This window comes from Artemia sp. Qi Xiang Cuo, chromosome 1 (assembly GCF_049724085.1).
Source record: "Artemia sp. Qi Xiang Cuo chromosome 1, ASM4972408v1, whole genome shotgun sequence".
In the NCBI taxonomy this organism is placed as follows: domain Eukaryota; kingdom Metazoa; phylum Arthropoda; class Branchiopoda; order Anostraca; family Artemiidae; genus Artemia; species Artemia sp. Qi Xiang Cuo.
The window spans coordinates 42,552,353-42,573,072 of NC_142794.1; the positions used below are offsets into that span (position 1 = coordinate 42,552,353).

At 36.6% G+C, this 20,720-nt stretch overlaps 1 protein-coding gene across 1 annotated transcript in view; it reads right to left on the reverse strand.

Annotated features, from left to right (window-relative positions):
• The window catches only part of LOC148956335 (puromycin-sensitive aminopeptidase-like), a 107,605-nt gene that overhangs the window by 21,940 nt on the left and 64,945 nt on the right, over positions 1–20,720 (reverse strand). The window contains exons 8-10 of the mRNA XM_089104757.1: positions 13,622–13,773; positions 7,997–8,116; positions 4,695–4,914 (exon numbers count right to left, since the gene is read on the reverse strand). Coding sequence (XP_088960883.1) covers positions 4,695–4,914; positions 7,997–8,116; positions 13,622–13,773 — 492 coding nt within the window. The remainder of the gene's footprint in view (positions 1–4,694; positions 4,915–7,996; positions 8,117–13,621; positions 13,774–20,720) is intronic.

Sequence of the window (20,720 nt, forward strand, 5' to 3'; positions counted from 1 at the left end):
CGACGCAGGAAAATAAAAAACAGATACCCTAGACTGCCGTAAACTTTTTTTATAAGCACGCTAGGTACTTTGCTTCAGATCGAAGACAACTCCTCGATTTGGCCGACCGCAAGACACCCATAATCGTAGCCAAAACTTAGCTTTATTCTTTATAACTTTTAATTCTGGGTCCAGAACCCATTCTGGTTTTCTAGTTTTAACTTTAATCTTTTCTAGAGGTACAGCAGTCGCCTCTGCTTGTTTTAAGCACCAAATTATTTTATCATAATATTCATTTAGAGACTGCTTATCATTTGAGAAATGGTCAGTAACTTGAAGCAAATGGTAAGGAACTTTTATAGAACCCAATAACGCGGACAACGTAGTAATATAAAGTGCAAAATTAGCTCTACTCCAGTTATTCCTGTAAAACTACTTATAACTTTGTGTAAATGGTCTAGTAGAACGGGAAGCGACTAGTGAAGCAGAGAACAAAATCGGGAGGTGGTCAATATCACGATCGTCTTCGTGAACAAGAACAGTCGATACATTAATATTTGGCGAGGAAACTACACGGTCAATATTAGACTTTCCAGATTGGTGAATATATGAATAATCAACACTTTTCTCGACTATTTTATTAGCAGAAAAAGCATCAAGGACTATATCGGATCGAACTGACTGACTTGTAATATCTGTGTTGAAGTTACCAACCAGTATGAAATCATAACCCATCGATACAACAGACGAAAGAATAGCCTTAATATTTGCAGTGGCTTTCATATGCAGATTTAAAGCGGAAATAGTTTTTTTGTGGCACCAGAGATTCACATTTATCAGAACAGTACTACCAAACCAAACCTCAATGATGAATTAATCGTTGTGAAAACAAACTGAAGAGAGCAAACTCAGGTTATTCTTAACAATACACGCGAGGCCTCCAGAAGGTCTACCAAAAGTAACCTCAGCATTAGTTGTAAAAAGGAAATGATTACGACTTCTTTTTAACACGTTAATGCTAGTAGAAGTCAGGAGGTGTTCTTGAAGGCATACTATGTCAAACTGGTCACACAGTTCATCAATCATATGCTCCTTTAAACGAGTACCATTTATATTAAGCGAAACAATCGAAACAGGCACAATCATTTCTTCTTGGCAATGATATCTCTCTGCACTTTGCATCTAAGACTAAAGGAGGCATGATTTTCACCACAATTGGCACATCTTGCATCAAGCTGGCAGGGAGAATCCTTGGTAGAAATATGAGGGCCGCACAGCGTGCATACTTCGCAACCAAACTTGCACAATCAGCTACTCTATGGTCTGACGAACGGCATTTTAGACAGCACCGAGGTACCGACAAATATTCTTTCACAGATAAATATTCATACCCAATTTTAACACCATTTTGCATAGCCTTGGCTTTTGACATGGAATCACAAAACTCAAGCTTAACCGTCCCAGTGTCACCAAGCCGCATAGCTTTCCCCACACCTGGCTATCCTTGCGAAAATGAGAGGTCTAATCCCTTCGATATTCCTCTGACTATCTTGAAAAACTATTTCGTTATCACCTGGGATAGAGATTATGCTAAAGTCACTCAAATAGACTCTTTGATTTCTTCAGCAGGATATTTTTTAACATTGATTAGCCATTTGTCACCTCGCAAACTCAGCTTGGTAACTGCATCATGACAGCTCACTTTATCGAGCACTTCTTTGCGTTTTATCGGGTCGTTTAGTGTTTGCGGCGCTTAAGAGGCAACAACAGTAGTGTGAGAGTCAGTTGACGGCGTTGCACGGGCAGGCAGTGGTGGAAAGTGATTATCATACGAATCAAACATACTTGAAACACTCTTTAGGAAGTGTTCCATTCTATTCAATTTCGCGTTCAAACTCGAATAAACCAAAGCAGGGATGACAGGTACATCATTTGGAGAACGAATTACAAACATCGGTAGGTCTATGTCTTCATCATCACTTTTCACGAATACCTTTCAGATGGCTTTCCAAAGCCTTCGGCCCCTGTCTTCTCGGAAGCTCAATCCCAGGTACGGCTGTATCGTAGAGGAGTTTTTTTTTAGCTTCAATTGCACTCGCCATGTCCAGGCAAAACTGCTTTCAAATCTTCGGCATTTCGTTTTCAATCACTCAATTATAACAATTAAACTGCAAAAAATCTAAAACTGGGAAAACAATAATTTTACTATTCATTATTCACTGCACAAATCATATCAAATAGATGCCAATAAGCAAAGGAAGCGTAGTTTCCTGCTACCAGATCCCCGCAGTTTAAGGGACTAACACTCCCGGCAGGTACACCGGCCCTTGCGACAAGAAACTCCCCTCTTCTGCTCGCTGATTAGCAAAATTGAATTATAATCAGATTATCACATCAAAAAGATAGTAAAATAATGGATGACCTTATATGAGTGAGTAAATATATCCAAATGGTAAAATAGTCCGTAAATATCAATTTATTATTTCACTTATTTCGAAACTGACGGTCACTGCAATCTACTGTAATTTATTCCAAATTTAATCGGGCTTAAATATCAATAGATGTTCACAGGTCAAATGCGAAATGATAACTGATTGATATCTATTTTAAACGCCTTATTTTTATTTTATAAATCGGCTAGTTCTCAATTTACAAACTTCTTTTGATTTAAAAAAAAAAATTTAGCATTGATGGGTTTATAAGGAAACGAAAACTTTTTTTTTAGTGGAGCCTAAAGTGGTGCACAGTCCAGGCTTGACCTTACTTAAGACCATCACTAGTTTTAATAGACATATAGCCGAATATCATCAAAAGCTATTTTGTTTATTTGTTTCTATGCTGCTTTTAACCAAACAAAAAAGGTGAAAGAACTGAGTTAATCACAAATTAGTGAAAGAATCTTATTTTTTCAATATAATCGTTGACAAATTGTTCAAACTTGTACAATTTGACACTTACAATTGCGATAAATTCCGAAACCCAAAACATACCGTTACCGGCAGCAAAGGGTGTCTGATGAAAGGCATAAAAAAAAGAACACATCATGGCGCATACTCTTTTGTGAGGATCAGAGATTTTGTGTCCCCCTTCCCCATCAACACAAAATCGAAGTTATCTTGACGAACGGCCCTCCCACGATCACCAGAACTGTAACGGAAAGTTTTAATTCAATCTCCCAGCAGCGCGACAGAACCGGATGGGCTTGGCAAAAGTGTAACTTTGAACACTCATTTTCGAAGAGAAACCTGAATTTTTTATCCATGTGCACGCACAAAACCATTTTTTTGCTCCATAAATACAACTTTAACTAAAAGGAATATATTTTCAATATTTTAATTTTTACTGACGGAAAAAAAACAAGGCCAAGCTAGAGCCGATGACCCCAAAACTAGAATTCAGATTCTCTTCATACTAGCTCGGGCTTCTTGGTATGTTTTCTACCTTTGTCGGTATTTACATATAATGATAAACGGTTGTTTTTTTTTTCAATACTTACAGGCACTTGCCAAATATATGCATAAATTTTTCACATGCAACATATCCAATCTCAAAAATAGAAGAGCTGTGCGTAAAAAGTCAATTTGTCAATAGGAGAGCAGAAATATTCTAATTAGTTGACATGGACTTATCTTTTTTTATTTGGATTTTGTCAACAAGCAAGCATTTACATTATGGAAGTTAGAACAGATTTCTCCACTGGGCTTTTGTAACTTCTGCATTGGCTTTTCTTCAACCTCTTTACTCTCTTTTGGCTTTCCCAGACTTTATTTAGCTAATTATATTCTATATTGGTTTTTAACCGTCTCAACTCTTTACCTGATACATATTTCTCTGTCTTATTTCTCCATATTTGTACTCTCTTTTTTATATTTTTACTTCCCCTTCCTTCTTTATTTCCTTTAGATACAATACAAGTTGGGCAAATCCGACGTCTGTGATTACAATTTGTTTTTAGAGAGCACATCGACAGGTAATGATGGGTGCGTCCAAACTCAAATCATGAACCATGAATACAATTAAATTCACCATTTTCAAGACTATAAAGAAGAAATAAAAGCAAAATTGAACAATTGTCTACTTTTCTTTAGAGTGCAGTTTTGTTATATTTTTCGCTAATTATGTGACATTGTTGCGATCCCTGATGTGTTCACTCAAGCATACAATTTACATAAAGAAAGAAACAAACTGCATCCATACGATGTTAAATAATACCAATGCTCTATCCACCAGACAAGCAGTATAGCACTATTTAGTGAATGACTTGGTCTAAGACTTAGGTACTATTTCTTCTTGACGTTTGGCAACGCTGAATTAATTCAAGTAAGTAAGACAAGTTCAGTGAAAGTAAGAGAAATTCCGAGGTACTTTTGGGTTAGTCCTCTGTTGATACAAACCTCTTGTTTATGCTGTAGACCTTAGATCGTCCTATGCATCCAGAGGCACCTGGAGCATCAACAACAGTCTCCAGTCTTTGCGGTATCTTGCAGCCGCTAGCACATGTCCCCAACCGGGTTGTAGGAAAGTGTTGAGAGCGGAGATCTGAATGATATGTCTGGCGTTGGCTATGCTATAGAAGCAAAGCTACTAGTAGAATGCCAACGGACGTAACGTTTTTTGACCTCTGGGCATCCTATACACCGAAATCAAACATTGCTCATCAAATTTTGAACTAAAACAACGAATGCAACTAGAAACTGTAAGAAAAACAGACTTACTTTCTCCTTCTACAGCGTTCCATCCGAGCATACTTAAAACGTTTTGAAGCAATTTTCTAATATAAGAATCCATAGGCTTCTTGTAGCCCATTGTCTCACAAATATTTTGCAAACGTGATAGACCTGAACAGATAGAAGACCAGACAACATAACTATCTTCAGATTGATAGGCCCAAAATAATTCTAGTAAATCTACCGTACTAGATTTACCAGCTTGGACCTAAAAAAAGTATCAGTATTATAATTTGCAACCATTGAATACATTACACAAAAATATAACAAAAAAGTATAAAATATATTTTTTTTTTCACAGTAAAAAAGTGAGTAAGATCTTATCATATATAAAAAAAAACCATAGGTCAAGTAGAACCTCTTAGATTTTTAAACTTAGTCAGATCTAGCAACCTGCCTAGATACAGTCCTGAAAGTGATTTAAGATGCAATAGAAAAGAGGTAACAAATAAAACAGAAAATAAGAGTATACACTTAAAGGTGTAGAAAGCAGTTACGAGACCGTGTCAAAAATATTTTCCGACTCTGATTTAAAGATCCAATCGATTGTTTCGATTCTAAGACTACTCGTCGTTTTCCCTTTTTTTCATTACCGATAAAACTAAACCCTTTGGGTAACCAAACTAACAACCCATTGGTTTTAGACAGGTATGCAATAGTTGACTTTCAATTCTTTGCTCTTTCAAATTTCAGGCTGAACAACTAATAACGAAAAGCATGCTCAAAACTTAATCATGTGAAAAGAAGCCAAAATTCGTTCTCATCATTTGTACATTCTAACTTTTTTGTTTAAAGTCAAAATATGTTTTACATTCAGTGATCTTCCTATGTGGATCGGTGTTCTAAACGAATATATTAGGCTATTCATTAAAAATACATTAACAGGCTCTCCAACCTTGAAAGGCTAAATATGTAAATGCTTCTCCAGTAAATGCTTGGAGATTTCTTGGGAATCTGGCCACGAACCCTACGTAAGTCTGGTGTTAACAAAATAACGATAAAAAGTACAAACATAATCAACTATTATTACTATCTCACTGCCACACCAAGCCATATGAGGCAAAAACAGCTACATACGCTCCTCAAACATCCCAACCTGTTTAAAGCTTCCTTCTTCACCCCCTCATGACGTTTCAATTGACCTTAAATTCTTCCTTACGACCTCCTACCACCCCATTCCGGGACGAACTGTTTTTCGTTTGGCACTAGATGGTTGGCCGAAAAGGATGATCTTCTGCAATCTGTCATCCTTCATTCGCAGAACATGTCCTAGCCATCTCAACCTTTCCCTCATTATAGCCCTAGAAAGTGGTATAAAACCACATTTTTGAAACATTTTATATTTGAATTATGCATAGAAAGTCAGGGACATACAAAGGAGTAGGGGACGTTCAAGAGACGTCTATTGAGAAATCTCAATTAACGAAATATTAAGATTTCTGCAGGCTTTCTCCAATATTTTATATTTTCTGTATAATCTGCCGATTTTAAGAAGTTTTGTTGCCTTCCTAAGTTAATGCCAGCTCCGGGATGTGATCTCGTGTATGTGCCTGGTTGTAAATATGTAAGTTCTGGTATAACAAAACAATTCCATAGGATGGTCAAGATACAGCAATAGAAAGAAAAAGCAAATCAGGAAAATATATATTAACCGCAAAACTGAATAACCCTAACTTCAATGATTGATTGAGGAAAGCGATTTTTCTTATATAAAGCAAAGGAAGAAAAAAATTACATTATAGAAATTACAGCAGAAAAAACAAGTAGTAGGCCTATGAAGCAAAAGCCGTCATTTTCTTATTATTCAATTGACCTATTTCATAATATGGCGGCAAATTAAGCGGTAGTGCTGCTTGCATATTGCTCCATAAAGATTCGATTTTTTTTTGTCTCAGAGACGAACTTTACTGATTTTCGTTCAATTCAGATCGTTTGGAAAACCACGACAATCACGATTCCGACAGTCACTGGCAGGGAGTTGTACATTTAATTATTGTTCTAAATTTGAATGGATTAGATGTAGAATGGATTATTTTAATGAAATAAATATTTGAAGCAATTAACAAAGCGGTTAAACGCTGGTTTAGAATTAAAATATACCAATCATATATATATATATATATATATATATATATATATATATATATATATATATATATATATATATATATATATATATATATATATATATATATATATATATATATATATATATATATAAATGTGGAATTCATAACAAAGCAGTCTTAGAGTTTGAATTACATTTCAAAGACTAGTCCCCATTAGCTTTTACTACTTATAAACTCGTTGTAGCGTTAAACCACTTGAGAAAACACATTGTCAAGCACTCCCCCTTAATCTCATCCTGTTCTTAGCTTCTGCTTTGGCCGCCATCTCAAGATATTTCAAGCCATTTCTTGAAAAATGACTTACCCAAACGTAATCAAGGACTTCCGGCCTTTTCCTTGCCATCTTCAGTGTTCCTTAATATAACTATAGGTAAACTGTATTTGCCCATCCGAAAAATAAGCCTAAACCACTCTTTTATGATGCATTTACTGAGTGAGTCGAACCAAGTCCTTCATAAAGAGTCATATTTGGCACCACAATGCCAAGCTCTATTACTAAAATTACGCTTAAACAATTTCTGCAAAAATGTCTATCAAACCCCCCTCCTGTCTTAGTGCCATACTTTTGCAGAATATTTGCTGTCACTTTGCCACAAACGCAACACGTACTGATATTAGATAGTCCTTAGCTGTAATTTTTACTTAAGAACTCAAAAATGCTAATGTCATAGAACTCGAAGAAGCTAAGAACTGGAAACTCTACTTAAGAACTGCCACAACGTGGCAGTATGGTCTCTGAAACCAAGCGGCAAAATACACGTTTATCGATAATTCTACACCATTTGGCTATTTCAAGAATTTCGATTGATTGAATTTTGGCACTAGTTGGAGTGATTTGATTTTTTTTTTTTCTTTAACAGCCCTCCCCTATTGTAATTTGCAAGTTTTACTCTTCTTGTTCAGATTTCTTTCTCTCCTCCCATTCTCAAACTATACATTTTCCTATGCTAATAAATATCTATAGGTACTTCTGAACTTCAGACTTTTTACACAGAAGCTTTTGATGCACATATTGCTATTATTTTTCATATTTTCTCTCTGTTCTGTTTTTTTTTTTCTTCAGCGCTAGCGATGTTTTTTTTTAAGTTTATTGTTACGACAAGCACTGATTGCTTACCATTTTCGGTGAAAATAAATGATTAAATTAAAATTTGAGCTTACAAGAGCATCAAGATCAGTAACAATTCCGAGTCTGTCCAAAGGGGGCAGCGTCATTGACTTGAGAGGTGGAACAAGACGTTTCAGTAGCTCTTCACTGTATTTAACACGGTAGAATCCCAGCTACAAATATAAAAAATCATATCAAACGCCAATAAAAACGAAAATTAGTTCCTACGAGGCCATAATTTACTATAATCAACCTTATATTTGTTCGTCTGTCTCAGTAGATACATGCCTAGAATGGTATCATTTTTTATTTCTTAACAAAACTAATTTAAAGAAGAAAATTTTTCTCAAGGAAGTAAAGGGCGAAGTTGAAACTTAAAATGAACAAAAGTTAGTACTTCACAGCCTATCTAACATATGTTGATAAAAGTAATGCAAATAAATACTACCAAGATTAGATCACCTCGAACTTGTCTACAAAATAATCATAGAGTACCCTTTTCAGATCCAAACCGACAGTCAATCATTGGACTGAGCTCATTGTGCAGAAGCGATACCAAATTAAACCAAAAAAAAAAAAAAAAAAATCAAGCAACATTCCTAAAATGGTTTATTCTTATACTGTTAAAAATATCTATAAATGGTTTATTTTTACTGTACCAAAAATCCTATATTCCTACTAACATGGGGAAATATCACCAGTTTCTTTATTTGCATTAGATTTATCACTATATATTAGATAGGCAGCGAAGTAATAAATTATGTTGGTTTTAAGTTTCAACTTCCCTCTTTACTTCCCTCAGAATTTGTTTTTTTAATTAATCTAAGCCCGTTTTGAATAAAAAATCATATAGAAGGGACAAAACCATTATTGAAAAAAACCGATATCAATACACGTGACTCCAATGTGCGCGGTACCAGTACGCCCGATACCGACTTCGCTCTTTACTTTCCTCAGAAAAACTTTTTTTTTTAATAAACCTTTGCCCGTTTTTAATTAAAAACGTTTTTAATTAAAAACGTTTTTAATTAGAAATCTCATTCGCCTTCTCGCTTGTAAATCCTGCGGACATGGTGGGTCATAAATCTTTGAATTACTTTTGGTCTCCAATTGCCTTCTAGTGGCTCACATAACTGATAAGACTATCTAAATTACCCTTATTATATGACTATATGCCTTAGTTCTGCCCTGCGATGATAATCTATCATCAAGAAGCAAATATAATCATTTTTATACAACTCTGAAAAGCTTGTCAGCTTCCCCTCTACACCCCTCATATCAAGACCTATATTGAAAGCAAGGATAAACCTATTATTCAAAACCGGAACAGACTACAAGATTTGATGACCAAAACCTGTGGCTTTCATGCACTGTTTTATTTTGTTTTCCGATGTCGTGGCTATATCTACAAGGAATTAAAATCAAGTTGCCATCAAGCCATTGGCCAATTGAGGACAAAGCCAAGACAGATAGTCTGAGTGAGAGGCAAAGCTGGCATAAGGCTTTTTCAGGATTGTATAAAATGATGTCATTTTCACTTGATGATCAACAAGGCAATATTTCTATGCTACCGCTACTGCTAAAACCACCACCACTACTACTATTACCACACTACTTCATTTACAATATTGAGGGAAAATTTGAGCTATATCAAAAGATGCTATGTGCAAATATATCGTCAAAAGACCGTATCTCAAGAATTGATTTGGGTGTTAAGTTGGAACTTTCCGATAATGCTAAAAGGGGAAGATTATCTAACCAAAGGGCAATATATGCACGGTACTACTAATATTACTATCACTACTTTATTTACTACTACATCAACTGCTACTTCTATTGCAAATACTTGAAAAAAAAATAGGTTAATATTACTAATGATACTAGTACTACCGCTATTACATTAATATTACTACTAGTAATCAGTGTCATTACTAGCCAAAATGTTTGGGGGAGGGCAGAGATTTTACCGACTGGCTGGTCCTTTTTACCGACTGTTTTTGTCAAAAATTAGTATAATGTCCGTTTCGAATACAATACGTAAAATCACTGCACGACTCGATAAAACCTCTGCATTTACAGCCGAGATTAAGATTTCGGTACATATCATGTCACTATTTTAATGTTATTTATTTAAAAAAATGGAAAATAATGGCACCATCTGTAAAATCATGGCAGGAGTCGGTAAAACTGCTGCATTTACTCACCAAGTTCGAAATTTCTGTAGATGAGATGTCAGTATTTTCGTGGTATATTGAACCGAACAAAGAATTTTAAGGGCGTCAGAAAAATCGTGGCGCTAAGCGCCACGATTTTACCGACTTCTTTTTTTACTGGGTGACCAAAAATATTGGGGGTGGGGGACGCCCCCCCATAGGTGACGGCCCTGCTAGTAATGCTAATACCACTACTGTGACTACTATTTATTACGACTATGCCTAAGGATACGAAGGTGAAATTTTCAAGAAATGTTTCCTGGAGGGGGTGAACTGAATCACAAAATGCCATCTGTATACAGGTTGTCAAAAGGGCGTATCAGCAATATCTTAGGAACAGTTTGGTTTGTGAAGTTGAAACTTACAGGGCCTGTTTTGGGGGATGTGGAGCTAACCAAAAGAAAATATTTGCATTCGATTGCTACTGCTCCTATTAATACAACTATCACTGCTACTATTTTTACTACTTCTGTTACTACTACCGCCACTAAAGCTAAGGCTAGTACTATTAGTTCTACTGCTACTAGTACTATTGCTGCTACTAAAATTAAGGGTATTCAGGCAAAAATTTGGGAAATATTGAAACTGTATAGAATTAAATCGAAAAACACTGCCCAGACAGGTTGTCAAGAGGACGTTTCAAAAATGCTTCAGGAACGGTTGATGGTGTTACGTTTAAACTTTCAGCGTGTGCTGAAGGGGATGTTAAAGAAACCAAAGGTTCTATGTGCGCACTGCTACTAATGCTACTACACAAGCTAAAAGTATAAGTTGAAGCTTTCAAGGAATATTTAGGTAGATGGTGAATTCAATCAAAAAGTTCTAGTGCCCTTTTTAAGAGTCAAAATAGACTCGAGGGCAAGCAGCTCTCCTTCTAATCCCATTCATTTTCCAAACACCTCTTTCAAAAATTTTGGGACAGCCATTTTGTTCAGCATAGTAGAAAGGTCCAGTAACAATGTCTCTATGGATATTGGGTATGTCAACCCCAACCAATTATGTAACTGCCCCATAATGCTTTAAAACTAAATGTTGCTTTAAAACTAAATCAAAAGGCACTGTGCATAATAAGAGCCAAAAAGATACCTCAGGAATATATCGAGAACGACTGGGGGTATTAAGTTAAAACTTTCGGGGCTACTACTATTACTACTATTACTACTTCCACTCTTATAATTTAAATAAATTAAAAGAATATAAGTGTATCCAGGTTTTCAAAGGGCATAGATGAATTCATTTGGGAATGATATGTTTTTTTTCACGTCAACTTCAGAAGGTATAAAATTAAATTAAACAATACTATTAAACATCGGTGAAAAATTTTCTCCAACATACAAATAGCAAGCCAAACTATATATTCTTCTAGAAAAAAAAACGGAAAGATGTAAACAGCTCCATTAAACCAAAAATGAGCAAAAATAAAGTCAACTAAAGTTCCAAGCATCAAACTACCACAAATTACAAAGTACCTTTTAAATGAACTGATCCACTTTAATGAATAACAAATTATTAAAACTTCGAGTAATAAATATCGGTATACGTATATTAAACTGACAACCCACGGTAATTTTTTTTTCAGTAAAGAGTAAATTATGCTCTGGTCTTGAGAAGGCTTGGGGGTTGTCAGCCCTACTGATGTTGATTTCTGGTGGGTTTGAGTTTGACTCGGTTATTTATTGTAATTTCTCTTTATTGCGGGTTTCATTTACTTATTGATGGTGATTTGTGGTAGTTTTTTGTGGTAGGTGATTAGCATGAGCAGGGTTGACAACCCCAATGCCTTCTCAAGACCAGAACATAACTTACACTTTAATGAAAACAAAATACTTAAAAATATTTTCGCCTTTTTGAGTTTAATAAATATAAAATTACTAAGACTTTAAGGAATAAAAATCAGTATATGTATATATTAAACTGAAAAATCCACTATCATTAGCTTTGTCAGCCTTTTGAAAATCTACATACTCATAGCTCGTTTTGGTTTAATTCAACATCCACCTACATATTCCTTTAAAGTTTCACCTTAATACCCTTAGCTTACGTTGTAGCAACAGATGTAGAAGCATTAGTAGCAGTATGCTCATAGCACCTTTGGCTTCCCCAACATCTTCTTGAACACACGCTGAAAGTTTCAATTTAATACCATCAACCATTCCTGAAGCATTGCTGATACATCCTCTTAAAAACCTGTGTGGACATAGTGAGTTCTGATTTAGTTCAATACAGTTTTAATGTTCCCCAAATTTTCGCCTTAATACCCTTAGCTTTAGTAGCAGTAGTAGTAGTACCAACAGTAATAGTAACAGCATTAGTTTTAGTGGCAGTAGTAATAGTTGCAGTAGTAGTATTATGAGTGGAAGCAGTAGCAATAGGATGCAAATATTGTCTTTTGGTTAATTCGACACTCCGCAAAAAGCCCTGTAAGTTTCAACCTCACACACCAAACTGTTCCTAAGATATGGCTGGTACGCTCTTTTGACAACCTGCATACAAACGGCGTGTTGTGATTCAGTTCACCTTCCCCCATACACATAACGTGTTTCAATTTAGTTCAACACTTCCTTCAACATTCTCTGAAAGGCTCACCTGAATCCCCTTTGTCTTTTTGGAAAGTAATAATAATCTTTATGGAAAGTCAATTACATATACTATATGTAAATAATGAACGAATTTACTTACAGCCCTTGTCCCAAGGACTGTGGGGAGGAGGGGGTTGAAATACCCAAAGGCATAATTAATGAACCTTTCAATAATGCGGAAGAAAATATATGTCTCAAAACTTTGATTGGATGTTTGTTGCCCTTCAACTTAAAAATTACACTATAACTTCTAATTACCAATTAAATACTGTATCCAAAATTTATATGACCACCCATTCCATAAAAAATTATATGCCTCAAGGGCACAACTTACAACCCTTGTCCCACGGATATGGTTGGTTATATCAACCCTGGAGGCATTGTTATATGATCTTTGGACTATTTTGAACAAGACGGCTATCCTACTATTTTGATCAGATGTACTCATAAATATGACATCAATCATATGATTTTCCTTGTCAATCATACGCTTCTTGTGTAATGTTGCCTGCATCATAGACACTAAAAACGGTACAACCACTACTGAGAAAAATATGACATATCTATGCTTTTCGAATGTATTCATAAATATAACGTCACTCACACGAACCTTTTCGTCTGAATGTTTTTTGCCAATTTTCTAAAAAAAAATAAGGAGCCGTTTTCAAGAAAAACATTATAAATACATAAATAAATAAACAATTATTGCTCGTTTAAAGAGATGATTTCATAATAATCGATTTAACCGAAAACCGACTTAATCATTTCCTTGTGTTCTTGCATCAACAAAACTGTACGAACAATAGCCTACTGATTTAAAGGCACTCAAAGTATCAATAGCAAGTCTTAAGCTCCTCAATTTATAAATAAGAAAAAAGTGACCTACCTGTCCATAATTAACTTTGATCCAGCCTTCTGCTACTTTGGGGTCGATTATAACGTCTTCTGACTCTCTATCAAGCAAAAATGTAGCGAATGGCACAGTCCGATCTTTTTCTGATACGGCGGTAATTGGAACCATCCATCTCAAACCATTCTCTAGAATCAGACGAAGAATGACCCTCTTATTTACTTTTAAGCAGGCAGAGATCAGTTGCAAAAAACGACAGAGGGACTTAAGAAAGATAGGATCCATTTTAGACAAGGGTTTAACAACGATATGTGATTTCTGTCGTAAGAAGTTAAGAAATTTGTCAAACATAAATCATAGCTCTGAGTTAAAATAGCTATGTCGCTATTTTCACTTATAAAATGTAATTGTTTTTTTCGAATCGTTTTTTCAAGGCATAGGAGGCAGTGTTGACAAATAGCCAATACGATTATGACTAGTGGAATGGACTTAAACCTCCAAAAGGCGAAACTCAAAGCAAGAACCTAATCCCAACCGAATCTAATTCAGATGTAAAAATGTCTCATAATGGTATCATATGTCAAGAACGTTGCCCCCCCCCCCCCCATTATATCCGATCGAGCACAGACACAAAAAAGAAACCATATGTTTAGCTGTCGACCTGGTTCAATTAAATGAATTCCACAAGCTTGACTAATGACAAGGCTGATAACAAGAGGTCTTGAAACTCCTGTGCCCCAGCTCTATTATAGTAGGTCAGACAAGGTGGAGACCGTAAAAAGATACAATTATAAGTGTAGTCCTTACTTTCCATCAGGTATTGTTGTGATTTAACTTCCGCTTCCATTAGTAATTTAGGTACCCACTTCTACCTCCCCTAAATCTATTCAAATCAGCCATGAACTCAGAAAAGGACTTGACTTATGTCCCTGACGTCCTCAAGGGTCGCGTTGGGGCCATCTCCTTCACACGTTCCTAGATCAGTTTCCTGTACAAAGCCCGGTCATCAGCTTGTCTCAGAAGGCATAAGAGGTCATCTCCAAAGTTGTCACGCCATCTCTTCCTAGGTCTTCCAGGTGGGTAGCTACCGTGAACCCGTCCTTCGAAGGCAACTTTTGGAAGGCACCAGTTTTTCATTGGCTATATGTGGCCCAGTCACCAAGCTGCCCCAGGTGTACTTTTTCGAGAATTGTAATTTCCTGCTTCAGTTGCTTCTGAAGGTCTTCGTTCGAAACTTTGTCTTGGTATGTGATTCCGGCAATGCGTCGGAGGCATTTTGTCTCGAAAGCCGAAATTCTGCGTTCATCTTCAACTTTCAGTGTCCACGTTTCGCAGGAGTACATGGCAACATGTATGATTAGAGAGTCGAAAAGTCGAAGTTTCAGTTGCATAGATAGGTGTTTATTTTTAAAGAGGGGGAGTAGCCTCCTGAAGCTTGCACTTCCAAGGGCAATTCTTCGTTTTATGTCGTCGGAGCAGTTGTTGTCTGATGATATTAAGCTCCCTAGGTACACGAACTTGGTCACCGATTCGACTTCTTCGCCACTTACTACGACATGGACAGTGGATGGGTTTGGGTCTTTTGTGGTGCGCATCGCTTTGGTCTTCTTTGGATTTATGAACATACCAAAGCTATTTGCAGCTGTTTCAAGTTCGGAGGCTTGGGTTTGTAGATTGGATTCAGTTTCTGCTAGCTTGTCGAGGTTATCAGCATAAGCTAGGGTATCGATGTTTGTACCCTTAACGGTCACTCCTACAATGTTTTCAAGCAGGGACAGTATGGCATTTAAAAATAGCTAGAAAAGTTGCGGTGAAAGTATGCAACCTTGTAGCACGCCCGAAGTTGTAGCGAACTCTTCTGTTTGGCCTTCTGGGGTCTGAACACAGCTACAGTAATTGTCGTATATATTTTTGGCTATGTTAACTATATTTTCAGCAACCCCATAGTTGACTAGTATATGCCAAAGTCCATTTCGCCATACTAGATCAAAGGCCAGCTTAAAATCAATGAATAGTTGAAGAATTCCTTTGCCAGATTCAAGTTATCTTTCTTCAAGTTGCCTCACTACAAAGATCTGGTTGGTGGTAGACCGTCAAGGGAAAAAACCGGCCTGATAGTCGCTGAAGATATTGTCTGTTATTGCTCTGACTCAGTTTAGAAGGATCCTTGTTATAACTTTAGCTGGGTGACTTGTAAGGCTTATGGGCCGGTAATTTTCACAGTCGTTTTTAGGGCCTTTCTTGTGGAGCGGTACGATGACTGCCTTCGCCCATGCTTTTGAGAAATGGCCTGTTGACCACACGGCGACAGCCACTTTATGTAGTAGGTCCTCTATTAGAGGAGACCCAACTTTAAGCAGCTCCGCAGGGATACCATCAGGGCCTGGGGCTTTATTGTTCTTGAGACTGTGAATGGCCTCTTACCTCACTAAGTAAAGGTGGGGGGCTAGGGTCACATTCCAGCTTGGAAAATCCTGACAGCACATTAGGGTTGCAGGTAAGAAGCTGATTCAGTTTCTCTTTGAAATAGCTTTTCAATCTGTCTTTAATAGCCCTGCTGTCATTGAGGAGCTTACCATGCTTGCCCAGGATGCTTGTAGTGACGGTTGACATTTTCATTGAGAATTCTTTGATTGTTTTTTATTTTCTGTGGTTGTTTACTGACTTTAAATCCTTATCGCAGGACTCGCACTTCTCCCGTATGTAATCTCTGAGGGCAGATCAAATCTTTTTATTTTGAGTCCGCTGTATTCGCTTATACCTATTCCTATTTTATCGGTCTCACTTTTTGAATACCTGTCGCGTTTTTTCGCCAAGATATATAAAATAATATTTGATACAGAGGGTCTCTGTTTTATGTTTTTGGCCGAAGATTTCCTTAGCTTTCTCTATGAGTGCTTTGTTCAGTTTCTCAACTAGGGCATCTAAGATGTCAGGGGTTATGGTCGACGGGAGCGACTCAAGTATAGGACCAAGACTTTCTTCCAGTGACTGCAGGAAAGTGGTGCGTGTGATGGGTTCTTTCAGTTTATCGGTGTGGAGTCTTTGGATCTTATTTTTCTTTACAGGAAGGTTTTCAGTCGGAGTTTAGCCAATTTGCTCATTACAAGGACATAGTCTAAATCTACGTCTCCTCCAGGTAAGGCGGTGATATTTGTGACAGATTACTTGCAACGTTTTGAGATGAGGATATAATCAATCAGTTTTGTCTTCGTTCCATATAGGGATATCCAATTTGCCTTTCTTCACTTTCTATGTTTGAACATAGAGTTCGTAACAAAGAGATCATTATCCCTGCAGAACTCAATTAGACGTTCGCCACGTGCGTTTCGCCTCCCAAGACCGAATTTTCCTAAGACATCACTTTCAAGCTGTGTGGCTTCTCCGGTGACAGCATTGAAGTCACCCATTACTACGAGGAGATCTTTCTTTGGGACTTCATCAGTTACAGACTGAAGTTGTTGATAGAAGGTGTCAACTTCTTTATGAGGTCTTGAGGAGTCGGGGGCATACACTTGGATGGTGGTAGCGTTTTATACTTTGGCTCGCAGCCGAATCATCATAAGGCACTCTGAGACTAACTTTGCGGCTATGAGTACGCGCTTCGCTTTGCGTGTCAGGAGAAAGCCAACGCCTTGTCGGTGTTTGCCATCAGGTCTGCCAGAGTATGAAAGTATGATGTCACCGCATCGTTGTTCTCCTAAAACCAGGCAAGTGAGTTTCCGAGAGGCCAATAACGTCCCATCTGTACCCCTCGAGCTCTTTGACACTTAGCTCTAGTTTCCCAGGCTTTGCCAAAGTTCGCACATTCAAAGTCCCCAGGTAGAAAGGGGCTTTCTGTGTCAGAATAGGGGTTTCTCCTGGTAGAGTGCTATCATCCTCAATGGGAATCGTCATCGTCTGCCGAGTTCGCATATTTTCTTTTTAGGTCGTCAGATCATCGGCTGCCCCATACATAGTAACATTATCATTCACTGGTATATCTTTCCTTCCGTCGGTTACCCCAGACGCGGTAGCACGGTTTTGTCTCTTTGTTTTCAACTGATCCATAACTTAAAAGAAGAGGGTTTTATGTCTATTGTAGGACAGCGGCAAGCCACTCCTCTCTGTCTTTTGCAGGTGGCTAATTTCCTCCATCTTGAGAGTATTCCGCTCTCACAGCTTTCTACTCGCTGACTAATTTACCCATAGCTGGGACCAGGGTTTGACTCTGACGGGACGTTTCCACGCGCCGGTGGGCCCAGCACAGAACCATAAAAGGGGCCCTAGTTCCTCCTTAACTGTGTTTGGCCCCACAGTTAGGGATCCCAGTTTTATTTTAGAATCCTTAAGAACCGGGTCCCCCCTTGTTCCGCACCTTCTAGTTAGTTATTCGAAGAGTACCCTTACATATGGGGGATTTTCCCATATCTACCACATGGGGACATGCCTGAGCTGCCTAAAAGGCCTCACTTAAATTATATTTTTGCTCATTTTTTGTTTAATGGAGTTCTTTACTTTTGTTTGAAAAACTTATTTTGTGGAAACAGTTTTTTTAATTAATAGCAAGAAAACAAGACTTTCTCCTGGTCCAATCTGTATGGCCACTTAAAAAAGAGCTTTAAATTTAAATGAGCTCCCTCCGAATTATCTTTGACTTTCGTTTAATACAATCACCCATAGGAAAAAACAAAACAAATAAACATGCATCGACGATGTTTCTTCTGAAAAAAAACAACAACAAAATTCTACATTTTGAAGATTGGAGCTTGAAACCTCTACGGTAGGGTTCCCTGATATGATGTATCTAATAAAGAGATTTTCAATAAGAACGCTTGCTCTTCTTTTTTTTGGGGGGGGGGTCCCATTTTTTCAAAAATCAGACCAATCTTCTCAGATTTTTGGTTTTGGGTGGGGTAACAATAAACTAAAACAACATTAAATATTTAGAATCAGCATAAAAAGCCAATGCTGCCGGTGTAGCAATTGTCATGAGAATTCCATTTTTAATTTTGGTGAATATTGGTCCAAGTCACTTTTACTTCCAGTTTTTTTTATCACAAACTATTTGATAAGTCTTGTGACGAATTTTTCTTTGAACCTTATCATTTTATTTAGTTGAATAGGACAATAAAAAGAAAGAGGGTCAATTTGACAGCTGGATCGTAATTTTAAATTTTGTTTTTCTTTCGCTATTCTATTTTTTTTAATGTCTGAATATATAAGGGACTTAAGTTCGAGGGGAAGAATTGTCCTGTCTTGAAAGAGGTACATTTTACATGGTTATAAAATCAAAACATGGTATCTATGCAGGCAGGATGGTCTTTGAATATCTCTACTTCTTCTGTAAACTATTCTAAGGCGTAGGAAATTTCATAAAGACAAGTCTACATCTGTTATAATCTATGAAAGCAATCTTTCCGTAATTTTGGTTTGAGTTTGATTTTATTTTAAGATTAAATGCATAATAATTAAATATATTATTAATTAAACAAATTAATCCTTTTGGTTAGTTCAATATCCCCTGCAGTATGCCCTGAAAGTTTTAACTTTATACCCTAAGTCGTTCCTGAGATATTGCGGATGTGCCCTTTTAACAACCTGCAAACACATAGCATATTTTAACATAATTCAACACCAGGACATACTTTCATATTTATGTCCTGATTATATATCAGGACATACATAAAACTTTCAGGACATACTGCAGGGGATGTTGAACTAACCAAAACGCACTATGCAAACTACTACTATTATCACTACTAATACTACTATGGTTAAGGCTAAGGACAATAAGCTGAAACTTTCAGTGAATACTGAGAGAAATTTTAAACTAAATCAAAACATACTATGCACATCAAGGTTGTCAAAAAGGCATATGAGCAATATCTCAGGAACAGTGTGAGGTATTAACTTGGAACTTTCAGGGTATGTTGAGGGGGATTTTAAACTAACCAAAAGCCACTTTGCATACAACTGCTATTGGTACTACTACTGCGACTAATACTACTATAATTGAGGTTAAGGGTATTAAGGTGAAACGTATAGGAAATTTATAGGACTATGTATAGAACTTACATTGAATAGAACTTATTATTGTATAGGAACTTATAGGACTATGCATACTACTACTATTGGTACTACTACTGCCACTAATACTACTATAATTGAGGCTAAGGGTATTAAGGTGAAAATTATAGGAAATTTTGAGTGGGAACATTGAACTAAATCAAGACACACTATGTGCATGTATGTTTTCAAAAGGGTGCACCAGAAAAAATTCAGGAATGGCTTTGAGTATTAAACTAAAACTTTCAGGACATGTTGAACTAACCAAAAGGCCCATTGTGCATACTGCAACTACTCCCACTACAAAAGTTAAGGTTATAAGGGTGAAACTTATAAGGAGTGTTAAGAAGGATTTTTAACTAAATCAAAATACACTAAGTGCATATAGATTATCTAAAGGGCACATCAGCATTATCTCAGGAACAACTTAGGATATTTAGGATATTAAGTTCTTTACTTTTCTTTGAAAAACTTTTTTTGTGGAAAGTTTTTTAATTAATATAATTGACAAACACCATTTATGATGAACTATATCGGTCCTTTATGTAATAATTTAGTTCAAAGGTCAAACATCTTTGGTTTTATTTATTACAAACAAGAAAAAGCCTATTGATTTTTATTAATTGGAATAGTAAGAGACGACCCGTTCTTTACTATAATGCCGCTGGTAGTATTTTATACCAAAGCAAACATATTATTTTAATTACTATGGGCAGGAAGTTTGTTCTTTACTGTAATCCAGTGCCAAGCTATCTGTGGAATTACTAACCTATACTATAATTAAGTGGCGTATAAAATTTAGTATAGGCAAGAGGTCGTTCTTTATTATAATCTTAATTGTAACTTTATTATAACCTCTGCAACCCGGTTACTGCTGAAATCTGGATAGCTGGCCGCTACCTCTTGAACCACCATATATCAAATACCATGGGCGAGAGATCGATCTTTACTGTAAGATATTATAAAACCTTACAAATCTCTACTATAGTTAAGTGGCCTATAAAATTTATTATAGGCAAGAGGTCGTTCTTTATTATAACTTAAAAAATCAGGCAGCTAACTAAGTCCAATGTATGCAATTGTTTGT